The 18,305-nt window shown below is 39.0% G+C and overlaps 1 protein-coding gene across 1 annotated transcript in view; it reads left to right on the forward strand.

Moving 5' to 3' along the window:
- The window catches only part of EGF (epidermal growth factor), a 97,757-nt gene that overhangs the window by 42,995 nt on the left and 36,457 nt on the right, over positions 1-18,305 (forward strand). The window contains exons 8-11 of the mRNA XM_059377287.1: positions 9,753-9,875; positions 10,772-10,897; positions 11,977-12,113; positions 14,782-14,930. Of these exons, the coding sequence (XP_059233270.1) occupies positions 9,753-9,875; positions 10,772-10,897; positions 11,977-12,113; positions 14,782-14,930 (535 nt within the window). The remainder of the gene's footprint in view (positions 1-9,752; positions 9,876-10,771; positions 10,898-11,976; positions 12,114-14,781; positions 14,931-18,305) is intronic.

Below are 18,305 nucleotides of genomic sequence, written 5' to 3' on the forward strand. Positions count from 1 at the left end.
TAACATACAGTTTTATATTAGTTTCTGTACAATATAGTGATTCAACAATTCTCTGCATTACTCAGTGTTCATCAAGATAAGCGTCCTCTTAATCCCCTTCACCTGTTTGCCCTGTGCTTCCACCAATTTCCCCTCTGGTAACCATCAGTTTGTTCACTATAGTTAAGAGTCTGCTTCTTGGTTTCTCTTTTTCTTTTTTCATTTCTTTTGTTTCCTAAATATTACATACGATGAAGTCATATGATATTTGTCTTTCTCTGAGTGACTTATTTCACTTAGCCTTATACCATCTAGAACCCTTCATGTTGTTGCAAATGGCAAGATTTCATTCTTTTGTATGGCTGAGTAATATTCTATCAAGTATGTACACCACTTCTTTATCCATTCATTTGTTGGTGGACACTTGAGTTGCTTCCATAATTTGGCTGTTGCAAATAATATTGCAATAAACATAGGGGTGCATATATCTTTTTGAACTAGTGTTTTGTATTCTTTGGGTAAATACCCACTAGTGGAATTACTGGACCATATCCTAATTCTATTTTTAATTTTTTGAGGAACCTCCATACTGTTTTCCACAGTGGCTGCACCAGTTTTCATCCATACCGGCAGTGCACAAGGGTTCCTTTTTCTCTACAGTCTTGCCATGTTAGGTCCATTATTAAACGAAACGAGACTGAGACAAAGTGAAAGTTATTTAAAGCTTTATTTTATGATAAGTATTAGAAGTTAGACTGATTGGTCAGGGGAATGAAACTGAGACAAGGTGAAAGTTATGCAAAGCTCTATTCCATGCTAAGCATTAGAAGTTAGACTGACCATCAGGGCTGTCTCTGAAGAGAGCGACCCCTCCCAATCTTACAGATTACTTTTTATTGGGTGAAACTGCAACCCATATCTTGGTATCTCAACCTACTGGGTTTGTGTGTCTCTTGCTGATTGGCTAGTTCCATCTGGTCTGGTGACTTGTTATTTAAGATTACCCCATACCAGGAACCGTTACAAACCGTTACAAACTGTTACAAACCGTTACTTTTTGGGAAGGCTTAGTCAGTTAACATATTCAGTGTGAATAATAAGATTGTCATCCTTCCCAAGATGGAGTCATTTAGGTTTGAGCAAGACCTTCTCACTGCTAAAAACAGTACTTCATACTGATTAGATGTCTCCATCTGGTCTGACTCGTCCTTGTATTCTGGGCTCTGTTATCAGGAACTAGCCGACTACATTTCACTGGTTTCCCAGACTTGTTTCTAAGTAAGTTTCTCTTGAGGGGGAGAGTCAATTTAAGTTTACTGCACAAACAACAAAATGGCTATTTACCCAAGATGGAGTTGCTCTGGCTAAATAGGTCCTTAAAGCCAGAACTTGTTGTTTCTTATGTTTTTGGTTTTAGCCGTTCTGACAGGTGTAAGGTGATACTTCCTTGTGGTTTTGATTTGCATTTCTCTGGTGATGAGTGATGTTGAACATCTTTTCACGTTTCTGTTGGCCATCTGTAGGTCTTCTTTGGAAAACTACCCGTTCAGGTCTTCTGTCGATTTTTAAATTGAATTATTTGGTTTTTGGGCATTGAGTTGTACCAGTTCTATTTATGTTTGAGATACTAACCCCTTAACAGATATGTCATTTATAAATCTCTTCTTTTGTTCAGTAGATTTTTTTGTTTTGTTAATTATTTCCTTTGTTATGCAAAAGGTTATTATTATTATTATTTTTAATGTAGTCCAGTAGTTACAAACCGTTTTTGCTTTTGGTTCAGATGCCTTAGGTGAGGTATCTTGAAAAAATTTTCTATGTAAAAGAAATTACTGCCTGTTCTCTTTTCCAGTGTTTTTATGGTTTTAGGTCTCATGTTTAGATCTTTAATCCATTTTGAGTTATATTTGTGTTTGGTAAAAGAGAGTGGTCCAGTTTCATTCTCTTACATATAACTGTCAAATTTTCCCAATTTTCACCAATTTTTTGACATAATTTTTCATAATGTTCTCTTATAACTCCTTTATTTCTGTGGTGTTGGTTTTTATTTCTCCTCTTTTCATTTCTGAGTTTGAGTCCTCTCCCTCTCTTTCTCTTTTATGAGGATGACTAGAGGCTAATCAAAAAGTTCCCTTTTAAAACAGCTTTTCTTGAATCCCAAAGATTTTGAACTGCGTTTTTTCCTTTTCATTTGTTTCTATGTATTTTTATTTCCTTTTTGATTTCTTGATTTGCCCACCCATGGTTTAATACCGTATTATTTAACCTTTATGTATTTGTGTTTTTTCCTGATTTTTTCTTGTGGTTGATTTCTAGTTTCATAGTGTTGTGGTCAGAAAAGATGTATGGTAAGACTTCAGACTTTTTGAACTTGTTGAGACTTGTTTTGTGTTCTAACATGTGGTCTCTTCTGAGAATCATCCATGTACACTTGAAAGGAATTGTATTCTGCTGTTTTAGGATGGAACCTTCTGCACATATCTGTCAGATCCATGCGATCTGATGTGTTAACAATGCCACTGCTTCTTATTGATTTTCTGTTTGGATGATCTAGCCATTGACATAAATGGGTTGTTAAAATTCCCCACTATTATTGTATTACAATTGAGTACTTCCCTTATGTTAGTTATTAGCTGCTTTATGTATTTGTTGGGTGCATAAATATTTACAATTATTAATCTTTTTGTTGGATTGTTCCCTTAATGGTTATGTAGAGTCCTTGTTTGTCTCTTTTTATAGTCTTTCAGCAGTTTGAATATATTATGCAACTTTCTTCTGTCCTGCAAAGTTTCTGCTAAAAAAAAATCAGCTGTTAGCTTTATGGGGTTTCCCTTGTATGTAACTGTTTTTTTTTTTCTCTTGTTCCTTTAAAAATTCTCTATCAGTACTTTTTGCTATTTTAATTATTACTGGTTTTTATTTGGACTTCCTTGGGTTGATGTTGCTAGGGCCTTCTCTATCTCTTGAATATGGATATCTGTTTACTTCCCCAGATTTGGGAAGTTTATAGCAATTATTTCTTCAAATAAATTTTTTGCCCCCTTTCTCTCTCTTCTCCTTCTGAGATTCCCATAATGTAAATGTTATTAGGCTTGATGGTATCACTGAGTTCCCTTAACCTGTTCTCATTTTTTATTATTCTTTTTTCTTTCTCCTTTACAGGTTTACTGCTTTCCATTAATTACCTTGTCCTCCAGCTCACTGATCCATTTTTATTTTTACTTCCTCTAGTCTACTATTTATTCCCTCTAGTATATTATTATTTCAGTTATTGAGTTCTTGATCTTTGATTGATTCTTTTTTATATTTTCTTTATCTTTGTTGAGGATCTCACTGAGATAATCCACTCTTTTCTTGAGTCCATTGAGTATCTTTATGACCATTACATTTAATGGTTTATTAGATATATTGCTTATCTCTATTTTTGTTTATTTCTCTTGCTGTGATTTTGTCCTTTTTTTTTTTCAGTTGAGATATATTCCTCCATCTCCTCACTTTGTCTAGTTCTCTATACCTATTTCTTTTTTTTCCTTTTTTAAAAAAAATTAAGCTTTTTATTTATTTATTTTGGAAAGGGAGAGAGCATGAGTGGGAAGGACAGAGGGAGAAAACATTGAAGCAGACTGCATGCTGAGTGTAGAGCTCCATGTGGAACTTGATCACACGACCCTGAGATCATGACCTGAGCCAAAACTAAGAGCTGGATGCTCAATCAACTGCGACACACAGATGCCCCATTTCTATTTCTCTGTGTTAGGAAAGTCATCTGTGTCTCCTGCTCCTGAAAGTAGTGGCCTTATGAAGAGGAGGTCCTATAGTCCTCTGCAGTGCAGTGTCCCTTGTTCACCAGAAACTGGCACTTTAGGGGTGTCTTCTATGTATGTCGGGTGTGCCCTGTTGTAACTGAGCCTTGTTTACCTTTAGTTCAATTATCAGCAATGGCTCTTTTCACCTCTTCACCTATTATGGAAAGGATTTTGTTTCTATGTTGTTCTTTTATTGTTGTTGTTGGTCATGATAAGTGTACTCTTTAATCCCTATCACCTATTTGACCCATCTCTCCACCCAACTCCCCTCTGGTAACCATCAGTTTGTTCTCTGTAGTTAATAGTCTGTTTCTTGGTTTGTCTTTCTCTCTCTCTTTTTTCCTTTGTTCAATTGTTTTGTTTCTTATATTCTACATAAGAGTGAAATCAAATGGTGTTCATCTTTCTCTGACCTATTTTGCTTAGCATTGTTCTTTCTAGCTTTAACCATGTCATTGCAAATGGCAAGATTTCATTCTTTTTTATAGCTGAGTAATATTCCATTACAGACACATACACACACACCCACACACCCCCACACACCCACACAGTTCTTTATCCATTTACCTATTGATGGGTACCTAGGCTGCTTCCATAATTTGGCCATTGTAACTAATGCTGCAATAAACATAGGGGTACATGTATCCCTTTAAATTAGTGTTTTTGTATTTTTTGAGCAAATATCCCTTAGTGCTATTCTGACAGGTGTGAGGTGATATCTCATTGTTTTTATTTGTATTTCCCTGATGATGAGTGTTGTTCAGCATCTTTTCATGTGTCTGTTGGCCATCTGTGTGTCTTCTTTGGAGAATTATCTGCTTATGTCTTGTACCTGTTTTTAAACTGGATTATTTGGTTTTTGGGTATTGAGTTGTATCAGTTCTTTATATATTTTAGATACTACCCCATTATTAGATATGTCACTTACAAATATATTTCCCATTCAGTCATTCTTTTGTTTTGTTGATTGTTTCCTTTGCTGTGCAGAAACTTTTTCTTTAGTATTGGGAGCTTATTTTTGCTTTTGTTTTCCTTGCTTTAGGAGACATATCTATAAAAAATGTCACTGTGGCCAATGTCAGAAAAATTACTGCCTGTGCTCTCTTTAAGAATTTTTATGGCTTCAGGTCTCATGTTTAGGTCTTTGGTCCATTTGAGTTTATTTTTGTAGATAGTGAAAGAGAGTGGTCCAATTTCATTCTTTTACATATAGCTCTCCAACACCATGGTGTCCCAACACCATTTGTTGAAAAGACTGTCTTTTTTCCCATTGCATATTCCTGACTCCTTTGTTAAAGATTGTTGGCCATATAGTTGTGGGTTTATTTCTGGGTTCTCTATTCTGTTCTATTGATCTATGTGTCTATATGTATGCCAGCACCACACTATTTTGATCACTACAGTATTTTAGTGAATCTTGAAATCTGGGATTGTGATCTCCAGTTTTGTTTTTTGTTTTCAAACAAAAACTGGCTATTCAGTGTTCCATACAAATGTCAGGATTATTTGTTTTAGTTTCCTTCTGTGAAAAATGCTATTGGTATTTTGATAGGGGTTACATTAAATCTGTAGATTGTTTTGGATAGTATAATCATTTAACAATAGTCATTCTTCCAATCCATGAGCATGGAATGTCTAGTTCCTTTTGTCATCTTGAATTTGTTTTTATCCGTGTTTTATCTGCTTGGAGTGGCACTCCCTCCCAAGGGATGTCTTGCCATGTCAGTTTGTTCCCAGTCATGTCTCTACAACTAGCTGTGAAAGGTTGTCTCCCACAGTCTTCAGGTTGTTTTCTGGGTTATTTACCCTGATATAAAATTCGGGTTTTTAGAGTACAGGTTTCTCACCTCTTTGGTTAAATTTATTACTAGATATTTTACTGGTTTTGGTGCAATTGTGAATGTGATTTGTTTTTCTTAATTTCACTTTCTGTAGCTTCATTATTAGTATGTAGGAATGCAGGACATTTCTGTACATTGATTTTGTGTCCTGTGACTTTACTGAATTCATTTATCAGTTTGAATAGTTTTTTGATGGAGTCTTTGGGGTTTTCCCTATATAGTATCATGTCATCTACAAGTGGTGAGAGTTCTTCATCTTCCCTACCAATTTGCTGTCTAATTGCTGTGGCTAGGATTTCTAGTACAGAATAAATATAATCATGACTGTGTACATCCTTGACCCCTGTGTTATTAATGGGCCAGTCTGGGGCCACTTTATGATTGAGTTGGGTCACAACAGATGTTTGCCAGAGCTGTGGCTGCACCACACTGCAGGGTACTCTCCCTGTGTTGTCTCCCGAGCAGCTTTCAGTGGTGGCTGGGGCTTGCATTCAGACTTAATGTCAGTCCCCAGCCTGCAGCTGGAGTTGCAGTCAAACTGGTGTGTGTGGTTATCTTCCCCTCTCCTCAGGACAGGAGTCACTTTGGAGTGGGGCTGACCCCTGACTGGACTGCTTGCATAAAGCCAATTCTGTGGCGCCACTTGGAATGCTTGCCTAGGGCAGGTTGTATGCAGTAGGCGTCCACAGGAGAGGGTATGGGCAAGGTATGTTGTTGAGAGCTAGGTGGAGAGTGTTGGCACTACTGGCTTGCACAGGTGTCTGTGTATCTGGGCCAGAGGGTAGGGGAGAGAAATAGCACTAGCCAGCTCTTTTATTCTTGGAGAAGTCACCCGAAGATCCTTGCCCCTCCTGTGAACACATTCTGAGATTAGTAAATAAATCCCCTTCTTGTATACTCCAGGTTTTTTTTTTTTCTCACTGCTGCTTCTATGCTGTATCTCCCTGAGGCTCTTTGTCATGTTCTCTCTTTAAAGGTAGGGATTCAGTTTCCCCTTGCCTTCCAGCTCTCCCAGAGCTGAGCCTACTGGTATCCAAAGGTCCTGGTGTTGAGCCAAGCCTCTCTAGTTTTCATAGCTAAATGTTATGGGGCTTCATCTTCCCAGGGTGGGTCCCCCTGTGCCTGGAGTGGCTGCGATGGGGTCTGCTCTTCCCCATTCTTCATGCTTGGAGTGCCACTCCCTCCCAAGGGATGTCAGTTTGTTCCCAGCCATGTCTCTACAACTAGCTGTGGAGAGGTGGTCTCCCACAGTCTTCAGGTGGTTTTCTGGGTTATTTACCCTGATATGGGTGTTATCTAGGTGTATCCATAGGATGAGGTGAACTTCGTATCTTCTTATTCTGATGCCTTCCATGAAAGCTATTTGGGCATAAATCTGAAGATATCAAAATCACCTGGGTCGTTAACAGCTAGTGTGTTAATGACCTCTCTGATATTTTCCACATGCTGTGCCTAATTTAATGTTATTGTCACTGTAGTGATGGATACTAGTTTTGGACAACATGGCACAGTACTCTATTTTAGATTTCTGCAAGGCTGGGCAACAGTTGTTGGTGAGGATGACCAGTTTTGTTTGCCTTGTCTAATAATTTTCAGTGTTTTCTTGTACTACAGTATGCACTTTCCACTCTTCATAATGGGTTGGAGCCTAGAGTTGATTTATTCCAGCAACTTTTACTTGTTCTATGAGGACACCATCTTCCTGCCTTAGGTACAGGACAGTTTTCAAACAAGAGAAGACACTAAGATGGTTAGGAGTGACCAGAGTCCAGTGGTCTTTCAATGAATGGTTGTGGTGGCCATTAACAATAATACATAGGTCCGTGACTTCACCAAAGGTTTCAAATGGTGAGATCTAGTTGTATTATTTAGTCTTAGTTATGCTTCATAAAGAGCACTTTCTCTCATTAACTTTTTTGTTACCTCAAGATAGAATTCTTACATTAAAGTCAGGATAAATGTTGAATTTTTTTTCTTCCTTTATTTATATAAGTAAATGATATGATTCCTTAATATTTTCCAAAGATGAATGGTGAGTGTTTTTTAAAAATTATTAGGAAGTCATGGGTGTTTAACATTTTTAATATGGTTCAGCCTATTACAGTTGTTGTCCTTACCGATGAGCAAATTGGCCAGTGGGAGCCTCTTCAAAGACCCCAGTAGTCTTCAAAAGTTGCCTTGTTATCTCATAGGACATACTTTCCAGACTTATCCTGTATATTCTCTGTTCTAGACGTGGCATTTGAAATTTCTTAAAGAGAAGTGCTCCTTTTTAATGAGAAAATTATATTTAGAGAACATAACCTGCTATTAAGTTAGTCATTGTGTCTATCGTTTTGGGGCATCAGAGTTAGGAATACGCTTTTTAAAAAGAGAAATATGGGGACACATGGGTGGCTCAGTCAGTTAAGTGGCTGCCTTTAGCTCAGGTCATGATCCTAGGATTCTGGGATCAAGACCCACATTGGGCTCCCTGCTCAGCAGGGAGCCTACTTCTCCCTCTTCCTCTGCTTGCTGCTCCCCCTACTTGGGCTCTCTCTCTATCAAAAAAATAAAATCTTAAAAAAAAAAAAAAACATGCTATGAATGTATACGGACACACCCATTTTCAATTTAGGATCACATACTCAGGTCCTTCCTGTGGATTTCTTATTGAATCTACTACCATAGCTAAGTAGAAATTAAAGTTTAAAACCATGTATATTGTCCAGTCCTGTTCCAGAGATGACAGTGAATATGTCAGTCTGAGTGTCAATGTGCTTATGGGATTTGAGGCTCTTAAAAATAGATAATGGTAGTGAGTTTTTTGGAAATCACCCACTACATTTGTGCTTGTCTGTGGAATTTGCCCTTCTTCTCATACCGTGTGATTTACCTGTTGGCAAATATACATAAGTGCATGATGTTAATCTGTTACGGAATCCACTGCGTGCCACGCATGACATGCATAATCTCACTTGATTGTCAAGGCTTCTAAGACCTCTATGGTACACATACTTTATATTTTAATCTTTGATTTACTTGGAATTTATTTAGATGTATGGTATAAGGTAGAGATTTAGCTTTTGCCTCAAATCATTTCTCGGTTATTTCTGTGCCATATCAGATGATCTTTCACATGCTCCATGATTTAAAATAACATTTCCACAGAGGCCCCTAGGTGGCTCAATCTGTTAAGCACCTGGACTCCTGGTTTTGGCTCAGGTCATGGGATTGCATGAGGCTCTGTGCTCAGCGGGGAGTCCACCTGAAGATTCTGTTCCCCTCCCACTCCTGCAACTCATGCGTGTGTGCTCACTCTCTCTCAAATAAATAAATAAATAAATAAATCTTTTAAAAAAAAACTATCACATACTACACATACTACATTCTTATACATACTACACATACTATCACATACTACATTCTTATACATACTTGAGTCTTTTCTAAATTGAGTTTTCTATCTGGTTCCGTTATCCTCTCTGTCTAATCCTGCACTCATTTAGTTAATGCTCCTTTATGATACATTTTGATGTTTGTTAAGAGCCTCTCCTTCTCTTCCTACACCTAACCACACTCTTACAATGTTCTTCATTTTTTTTTTTTTACATATACAATTAGTTTTCCAGATGAACTTGCAAACCATTTAACTAAGTTCCATTTAAAATATTTTGATGACTGGGGCACCTGGTGCCTCAGTGGGTTAAAGCCTCTGCCTTTGGCTCAGGTCATGATTTCAGGGTCCTGGGAACAAGCCTTGCATCGGGATCTCTGCTCGGCGGGGAGCCTGCTTCCTCTTCTCTCTCTGCCTGCCTCTCTGCCTACTTGTGTTTTCTCTCTGTCAAATAAATAACTAAAATCTTTCAAAAAAATACTTTGATGACTAGTAACTTTGAAAATATTTGATATAAAAGAAAATAGAGGAAGCTAGAAGCACTTTCCAAAATAAGGTCTTTCTTTAATTTTTTTTTAGATTTGAGATCCTTCTTTATTTTTATATCTCTCTTACCATAGCATTTCATAAATATCTGATCCTTGATTTAACGTACTGTTTTTAGCATAGCATTTTTGTTAGCAGTTGATTTTGCTAAATTTTCACAAACCTGACTTAACACTAATCTTGACCTTATGCTTCATTAATTAGAATTAATTTCCTGTCCAAACAATACGTCCAAGTGTAGCTATGACTGTGTTCTGACATCAGATGGTCCCGTATGTTTCTGTCCTGAAGGCTCAGTGCTTGAGACAGATGGAAAAACATGTAGTGGTAAGTTTATTGACTTTTGTTTGTTTGCAAACATTAGTTTTCTGAGTGACACCTAAAGATTGATCTTATTTATAAAGGAGAAGAGACTTTCCAACATTACACATTAAAAGATATTTGTACAACAGAGTAACATATACATTTATATCAGGTTTTTGTTGACATATTTTCTGTTTTAGACAGCAAGGTGTAGTAGTTGCCAGGGCTTTGGGCTTTGAAATCAGACAGCTCTGAGGTAGTACTACCTGTTGGCAGCAGTGTTATTTTGGACTAGTTACTTGCCCTTCCTTAGTCTGATTTTTTTCATCTGTAGAAGTTAGTCAGCCCTGCTTCCTGGATTTGTGGCCAACATCGAACAAGATGATGGGTGCAGAGTTTTTAGCCTATTCCTTGCAACTAACAAATAACTCTCTACTTCATCTTCATAGAGACTTAAGCATATAGCAGGCCAGATGTAACTTAGAATTAGCATAAGAGCTATATGTGGCTTTTTTTAAAAAACAAAGAAAGCAAAAAAACTCACAAGTCCAAAAATATATGTGAGAAGAAAATATATTACTCACTAGCAAGAGTTGAACCAGTTGTCAGACTCATCAAAATATATTCCTTATTCCAGCTGCTGTCAGCGCAGTGGTCTTCAAACTCAGTGGTAGAACGGAGGACAGAGGCTCCTGTCCTCCATGTGAAGGGTTAATATTCAAGCTATAAGGTTATAGGAAAATAGAATACGGTGACAAATTTCCTCCTAGTCTCTGAAAAATAACCTTGATTGCAGCAGTATAAGATATTGTGGAAATGGTTTTAAAAACCCTCACGTATTGGGCTCATTCAGTGTTTTGATGAAAAATTGTTATATTTTTGAATGATATGGTGTCATCAGCAAGTGCTTGTTTTCGTAGGCTGTTCGTCACCTGATAATGGTGGGTGTAGCCAGCTCTGCCTCCCTCTCAGCCCCGTCTCCTGGGAATGTGGTTGCTTTCCTGGGTACGACCTACAACTGGACAAAAAAAGCTGTGTGGCATCAGGTTAGTGCTGTGGATGTTTGAAAGTGTGTCTCTGCAAAAAGATTATATGAAAACACTTTATTTAGAAATACGGGGAATTAAATTGTATTTGGCTTCTGAGTGGAACGTCTGATTTTTTATTTTTCTGAAAATAGAAAATGAATCACATAGTCAATATAAATAAGAATCACATAAATAAATAATCATGTTTTTGAGGAATGTTTCTAGTTTATCAGCACTCAGCAAAGATTTGCCATTACATCAAGTATGGCATTCCAGTATATGCGAAAATCATGACCAGAACTGTTTTAAAAGACTTCATAGTTTAGAGGTGTTTAATAAATATTTGTTGATTGATTTGATTTCCATCTCTTCAGAGAATGTAACCATCATAATACTTTGACAAATTCTGTCCTTTTTATGTCAAGATTTAATATGCAGTTGAATGCTTGAATAATTTTTTCATCTCCTGACATTCTATCTCTTGTGTCCTTCAACAGCCTTGGATTCCTAGATTTATATCAAATTGATGTTATCTCTCCTGAGGTTCATTATGCTTATAATCTGGGGTAACATAATGAGGAGCCTGCAGAGTTTGCCTTACACCCTGATACTCTTAACTTCTCAGGGCCTTCGTGAATATAGCGTAATCTGAAAATTATCAGGGGTCTTGTTATTAACTCAAATAATAATGCCCCCCTTTCAGAAGTGCCAGGTCAGAGAAGTGTATTTATCCCGACATGAATTAATATTATCTGCTAACATTAATATGTTTCCATATGTGTGAATCAAGGAGATTATGGCACTAAGACTTGCATTATCTGGCTATGGTGCTGGCTATTTAATGCTGGCTCTTTTTATAAGTAATTTACATTTTAAAAGCAGGTACCTAGACAGAGGGGAATCCAGTAAAATGGAATTCTGGTAAAATGTCGCCTCATAGGAGAAAACTTCTTTCCGGTCTTAACCTACACCACACTGGTGGAATATTAAGTAGGTAAGAACTGCAGAAAGAGGGCACGATGAAAGGAGAAGTCAGAAGTGCTTACTGGGTTCCAAGACATATTTTAAATGGAGGCGTACTTGAATTTGGTTAACAGGACCGCAGCCATTTTTATTGTTTGCCAATTCTCAAGACATTCGACGCTTGCATTTTGATGGAACAGAGTATGGAACCCTGCTCAGCCAGCAGATGGGAACAGTTTTTGCCCTTGATCACGACCCCGTGGAAAATAAGGTATGGCTTTGTCGTTGAACAGAGGTGGCTATGCCTTAAGGACAGAGTAGAGGATTTTATCCCAGCAGATGATCTGAGCTATTTGAAAATCCTCTGCTAAGTTCAGAATGATTAGGTGCAGAGAAATGCAGATATAGACCCTGGAGTGTAATTTGGGAATTGTTAAGGGCTCTCCTATTCTCATAACCCTACCCTGGCCCTTACTGTGACTCAGCTATTTTATTGGAAATGATAAATCAGGCTCTTAAATTTAGTCTCCTCTTTGGAGATGAGATTGGGAGGCTAGCACAGTGCTGTACCCACAGGAGGACTGCCATAAATAGGTTTTCCATTATTTGCCAATAGCAGAAGCGGTGGGAGGCTGGGGTAGGTTATATTTGTGCTAGGTTAGAATGTGCTTGAAATGATATGGTGTCTTCTGGAGTTTAATCATATGGTAGTTATACATTTACATAGCTATTAGTTAACTATTTAGTTATGACTAGATAGTGCATTCATTCCTAGAGTTTTAAACTTTGTATTTTTGTGTCTTCCTGATTTGAAGCAGTCAGGTAAATGGTCGAAGGAGACAATGAAACAGATTGATTGGGTTTAATTGCTATGGTTTGGTAGCCAAATATAACTCTTTTTGCAAAGAGAAGCTTTATACTTAAACACTAATAAAAAAAAAAATCCTTCTTTCTTTTCCTTGAACTGAATCTATATGACTTACTTGAAGAATTATATTAATAGAAAGAAAATAATAGGAACAAAATCAGTTCAAGATTCGTTACCAAACTAGTTTTTTTTTTTTTTTACCGACATAATCAGCATTTATAAGGTGACTAAAGAGACCTAGAAGAACTTGCAGTCATGTGGCTGCTTTTCATTTCCCTTGTCAAGTTCTCCTGTCCTTGCTCTTCAAACTGGGGTCCTTGGACCGGTGGCACTGTTATCACCTGGGGCTTGTTAGTCCTGCGGACTTCCAGGCTCCACCTCTGACCTCTGAAGCAGAGTCTGCATTTTAACAAGATTTCCAGGTGATTCGGGTGTACACTTGAGTTTGAGAAGAGCTGTAGCTTAGTGGTTTTAATAGGAGAAGTACCCATTTTTGTCTTATGGAATAGAACCTTTTCTGTTTCATCTGTAGCGAAAGATGATAACCCATTGGTTAATGAGTTACCACTTCATGAACATTCTCATCATTGATTAGAAGTTTAGGTACATTTATCTACTCAGCTAAAGTCCACAAATGCTATCATTAAATTGTCAGCTGACCCACGGCAGTTCTTAACACTCTCACAAAATTCTTGTACCCGTTGGCTAGTCTGCATAGGAGAGTGAAAAAGAGCCTTGCACTTACTTGCAAGTTTATGGTCTGTTGAAGATGGATTAATTAAAATGCAATTAAATATGGTTAGAGTTGAAAGAAATGTTAGCAAATATCTAGTTTAACTTTGTCATTTTTCCAGTTGAAAAGACTGAATTTAATGACTTGGCCAACTCAATTAAAACAAAGAAGGGCCTGAACTGGGAGACAAACCTGTGTCTCCAGACTTGTAGGGACGTGTAGGGCTGTGGGTTGAGCAGTAGAAGACACAGCCCAGCTGGTAGCCCCCACTAAACTGTCCATCATTGCTCCCTTTCAAGATGTAGAAGCCATTAGAGTTCAAGTACAATGGCTTGGTTATTGATCAATTATCAAAGTTTAACAAATTACCCAGTAGTAATAGAAATATGTACCAGGCATAGGAATAGATCTATATCTATATGTATATAAATGTACACAGATATAGGTATATCTCCTTTTTGGATTCACATTATTATCCCCATTTAACCAAGGAGGACACTGAGGGTGTGAGACCTGGAGGAAGCTGCTTATGTTTACACACATCTGGGAAGCAGCAGAAGTGAAATGTGGAATTCCATTGCAGGTGTGTCTCCAAGGCCAAGTTCTTAGTGGTTGCACTATATGATCTAAAGATTTACTAACCATGTCTGTACCTATGTTCCACATTAATTTTTTTTTTAGAGATCTAAATATATTTTTTATTGCAAAGTAACTTTAAAATTAGCAGTCCAGCTCTGTTCTTTGAGCACAATGCAATAACATATATTATTATTTTATAAATAATTATTTGTTATTCCACTAAATAAATACTTTAGTTTCTAAGGTTATCTGCGGTCTGATAGGTTATAAACTATTGATAACATGAGCCATGGGAAAGAAACATGTCTTTTGTAAGAGCAGATATGCTTTTTACTGCTTTTCCAGTTGGTCCCTGTTCTTTTTCCTTTTCTTTTTTTTTTTTTTATTAAATTGATTTCTTTATTTTAAGAAAAACAGTATTCCTTATTTTTTCACCACACCCAGTGCTCCATGCAATCTGTGCCCTCTATAATACCCACCACCTGGTACCCCAACCTCCCACCCCCCGCCCCTTCAAACCCCTCAGATTGTTTTTCAGAGTCCATAGTTTCTCATGATTCACCTCCCCTTCCAATTTACCCCAACTCCCTTCTCCTCTCTAACACCCCTTGTCCTCCATGCTATTTGTTATGCTCCACAAATAAGTGAAACCATATGATAATTGACTCTATCTGCTTGACTTATTTCACTCAGCATAATCTCTTCCACATTCACTTTTAAAAACAAATCAGATAGAAATGCCTGTGTTCTTTTTTGTAGATATACTTCGCCCATACAGCCCTGAAGTGGATAGAGAGAGCTAATATGGATGGTTCCCAGCGAGAAAGGCTTATTGAGGAAGCTATAGATGAGCCAGAAGGTCTTGCCATAGATTGGATTGAGCGTAAATTCTACTGGACGGACAAAGGGTATGCTTCCTCCTTCACTTGTAAGCCACGAGGGATGGGAGTGAGGCATAGGTGATAGCGTGGTCTCAGCCTCTGCTTTGAACCCAAGAGAATATAGCTGGGCACTTGGGTGGGACTGGAGGAAAGATGCCCCTGATGCTGTCCACGTTCCCTCCACTCCCCCAACACTACCAGGCAGGGTGGTCCTTGTTTCATCAAGACTGGATCTATATCCAAGGGAGAATTGTGAGGACCAAAGAAGTAACCTAGGCTTTTGATCTTCAGGCTGTGATCAGAGAAAGGCAAAGCTTGTCTGAATACAATCACTGAGCATCCTCTACGCATCTGCTCTGGATACCCCATATCCTCGGTAACGTGGGCAAATGCTTGTTCCACGCACGTGTCAGTAGAAGAGATGTAGAAAGAAGGTGGTGCATAAATCATTGCCAAATGAAGGGTGTGCACACCTGGAGGGGCTTGGAAGAGGCTCCAGGAATCAGCTAGTCCCACCCCCTCACTCTACAGACCAGAAGACACATGTTGTCTCCTCGTGAATAAGCCTGAAAGGAGGGAGCAAGGCTGAACGTGGGAGTTATGAGCCAAGTCTTCATGAGAGTGGAGAGATGGTCTACTTGCTCTGATGCTGGCTTTCCCAGAACTAGAGAGAAGCTAGGCGGTTCCTGTCCTTTAGGCGTACTGCTGCCCTGGCTGTAGAGGGGCAGGGGTGCTTGGTGTGTGTGTGGCTTGTGTGAACCCAAGGAATGGCGGTGGTGGGAGGAGGGTGGGGAAAGGAAGTGGCTGCATCTTTTCTGTGTGCTATCGAGGGCCACTCCTTGCTTCTGAGAGAGGCCGCTAACCACAGAGAACAGGCAGCTATCACAAGACGGTATGAGAAATTCTCTGTGCTCTAGGATGTTTGATCAGAGCACTTAAAGCCACAGAGTGTAATGGTAGTCAATCTATCAACTGTGTCAAAGTGAAAGAAGGTAGAATTAATTAGGATTTCACCTCTAGGAAGTCAGTGGTCCCAATCCGGAAGGAGAAGTCCCAGGGAACAGTTTTATAGATCTGGGGGTAGTTTTCCTATGTCCCAGAAAATTTTTTTGGTCTGGATAATCCATGGGAGACAATTGGTGTCTCCCATGACTCCCATTAAAAATGAGCCAGATGGGGGCGCCTGGGTGGCTCAGTGGGTTAAACCTCTGCCTTCAGCTCAGGTCATGATCTCAGGTTCCTGGGATCGAGCCCTGCATCGGGCTCTCTGCTCAGCTTCTCTGCCTGCCTCTCTGCCTACTTGTGATCTTTCTCTCTCTGTCAAACAAATAAATAAAATCTTAAAAAAAAATGAGCCATATGCATGACATGGTGTACAGTTATCAATAACATGGTACTTTTATATTCACAGTAGTCCATTTTCATTCATTCATTCATTTTTGTTTACTTAAACATACCTTTATTCCTTTATTCTTTGGATATTTGTTTATTGAATATCTGAAATGCATCAGACGTTATGCTAAGAGCTTTATCGTCATGACACTGTGAATCCCCAAATGATAAGTTTTCTTATCCCCAATTTAAAGATGAAAAAAAACCTGGGAATTAAAGAGGTAAGGTAGCTTCCCCAATGGCAAGCAGCCAGCAAGAAGTAGATCTGGAGTTTTAGTTGTAGTAATGATAAAAATCATAATAACAGCCTCCTCTGTGTGGAACCTACTTAAAAGGATGTTTTAAAATGTCAGTTGTGTGTAATAACAGAGTTTGTCTGCGGCTGTTCCCAGAAAGGTAAGTGTTGGTCCGGACAGCAGATGTCAGCCGCCCTTGGCCTCTCCAAGGATGCCAGGTCTCCTCGTATTTCCTGCATTTGCATGGCACCTTTAATTTTCAGTGTTTGATTAATGGCCCCATGGTACCTATTGCAAGACAATGCCTTCAGGAGATAGGCGGGTACCACTGTGGGCTGGAGAATCAGACCTCAACTTCCCAAGTTCACGGACTTCAGTAATAACAAGCCCTTCTAAGTCCTCTTCCCTCTAATGGCAGCTGTTGAAAGGAAACCTTTAATTTGTCTGGAAATGAGAGGTTTATAGCTTGAAAACCTCAATATTAGCTAGAAATTGGATTTAAATAACTGAGATTCCAAGCTCATGCTATTAGATTATATGGTAACTCTTAGCCAATTGAAAGAACCAGAGTGGATGCCTACAGTTTATATTGGCTGAGGAAAAGACATATTCACATTAACATCTCACTGTAGGAAGGAAGCTAATTGATCATTCCACTGGCAGTGCATTAAGGAATCCTGATTCTTAAAGTCAAATGCCCAGCAAAAATGAATTAGGAGGGCAAAAATATATGTTTAGATATATTTATACCTCCTGGGAGGTATAAATCACTCTTCCAAGGGCTCTGGATGGACAAGTCCTGGCCTGGAAACAGGGTGGGTTTTGGGGCATCCCAGAGGCATCGAGACCAATTAGATCATGGAAAAAAAGAGAAAGACACTGCATTAGATCAACGGTCTTGCTTGAACTCATGCACCCAGATGTCCATGCTTGTCTTTGCTTTCTCATCACCTACACTGGAGTTAGAGATTTGCTTTCTGGCTGAATGAAATAGAAGTGTATTACTGGGTGAGCTCCTGCGGAGCTGTGAAAGTAAATTCCAGAAATCCTGCCTAAGACAGCTCCAGCGTCAAGAGCTTACGTCCGTCTTGATTCTCATCAGTTCACTTCTGCTCAAAACAGTAAGAACTTAGAGATGATGTAGCCGTGAGATCAGAACTAACAGTTTTCTCTCCCCTGGTCACAAGCAAGTGGCCTCAGAATTCCTTCCCTCCCACTCAGACACATTGAGTTCAAAAATACCTTTCAGCCGGCAGTACCTTGGCGACGGATCACTTCATCTGGAAATAGAATTATCTTTTAAGAGTGGCTCTGTTGTGCAAATGGCTTCCAGTTATCCAGCGCCCTGAGTTGGTGGTTTGTACCGTGTACTTGACCAGCACAGGCTCTGAGCCATTTTTGCCTCTGCCTCCCTCCCACACAGAAACTAGGAGGAGGACTATCTGAAACCCCTTCCCCACTGAGTGGCTAGAAAGTACACTCACATAAACCACGCATCCTCCTCCTTAGTGTTTAGTAGAACAGGGAGGAGAGAATAGTTCTGCCTTGTGTTTCTGGTCAGGCCTGTTGTATGTGGACATTGCCCACAAGAGCGAGGGATGGGCCTTTCCCGATGTTGGTTGAATGAATTAAAGATAATTATACTTTCCAGTGTAACAGGTAGGGAAACAGGCTGAGCAGATGCCACAGGGTGGGAGGGGAGGTGGTTGTTCTCCCAGCCTGTGGTCCTGCCTGCTCCTGGTTGCCGCTGGGAAGCCCAGCTTAGTAAACAGGG

Source organism: Mustela nigripes, chromosome 1, assembly GCF_022355385.1.
Source record: "Mustela nigripes isolate SB6536 chromosome 1, MUSNIG.SB6536, whole genome shotgun sequence".
Classification (NCBI taxonomy): domain Eukaryota; kingdom Metazoa; phylum Chordata; class Mammalia; order Carnivora; family Mustelidae; genus Mustela; species Mustela nigripes.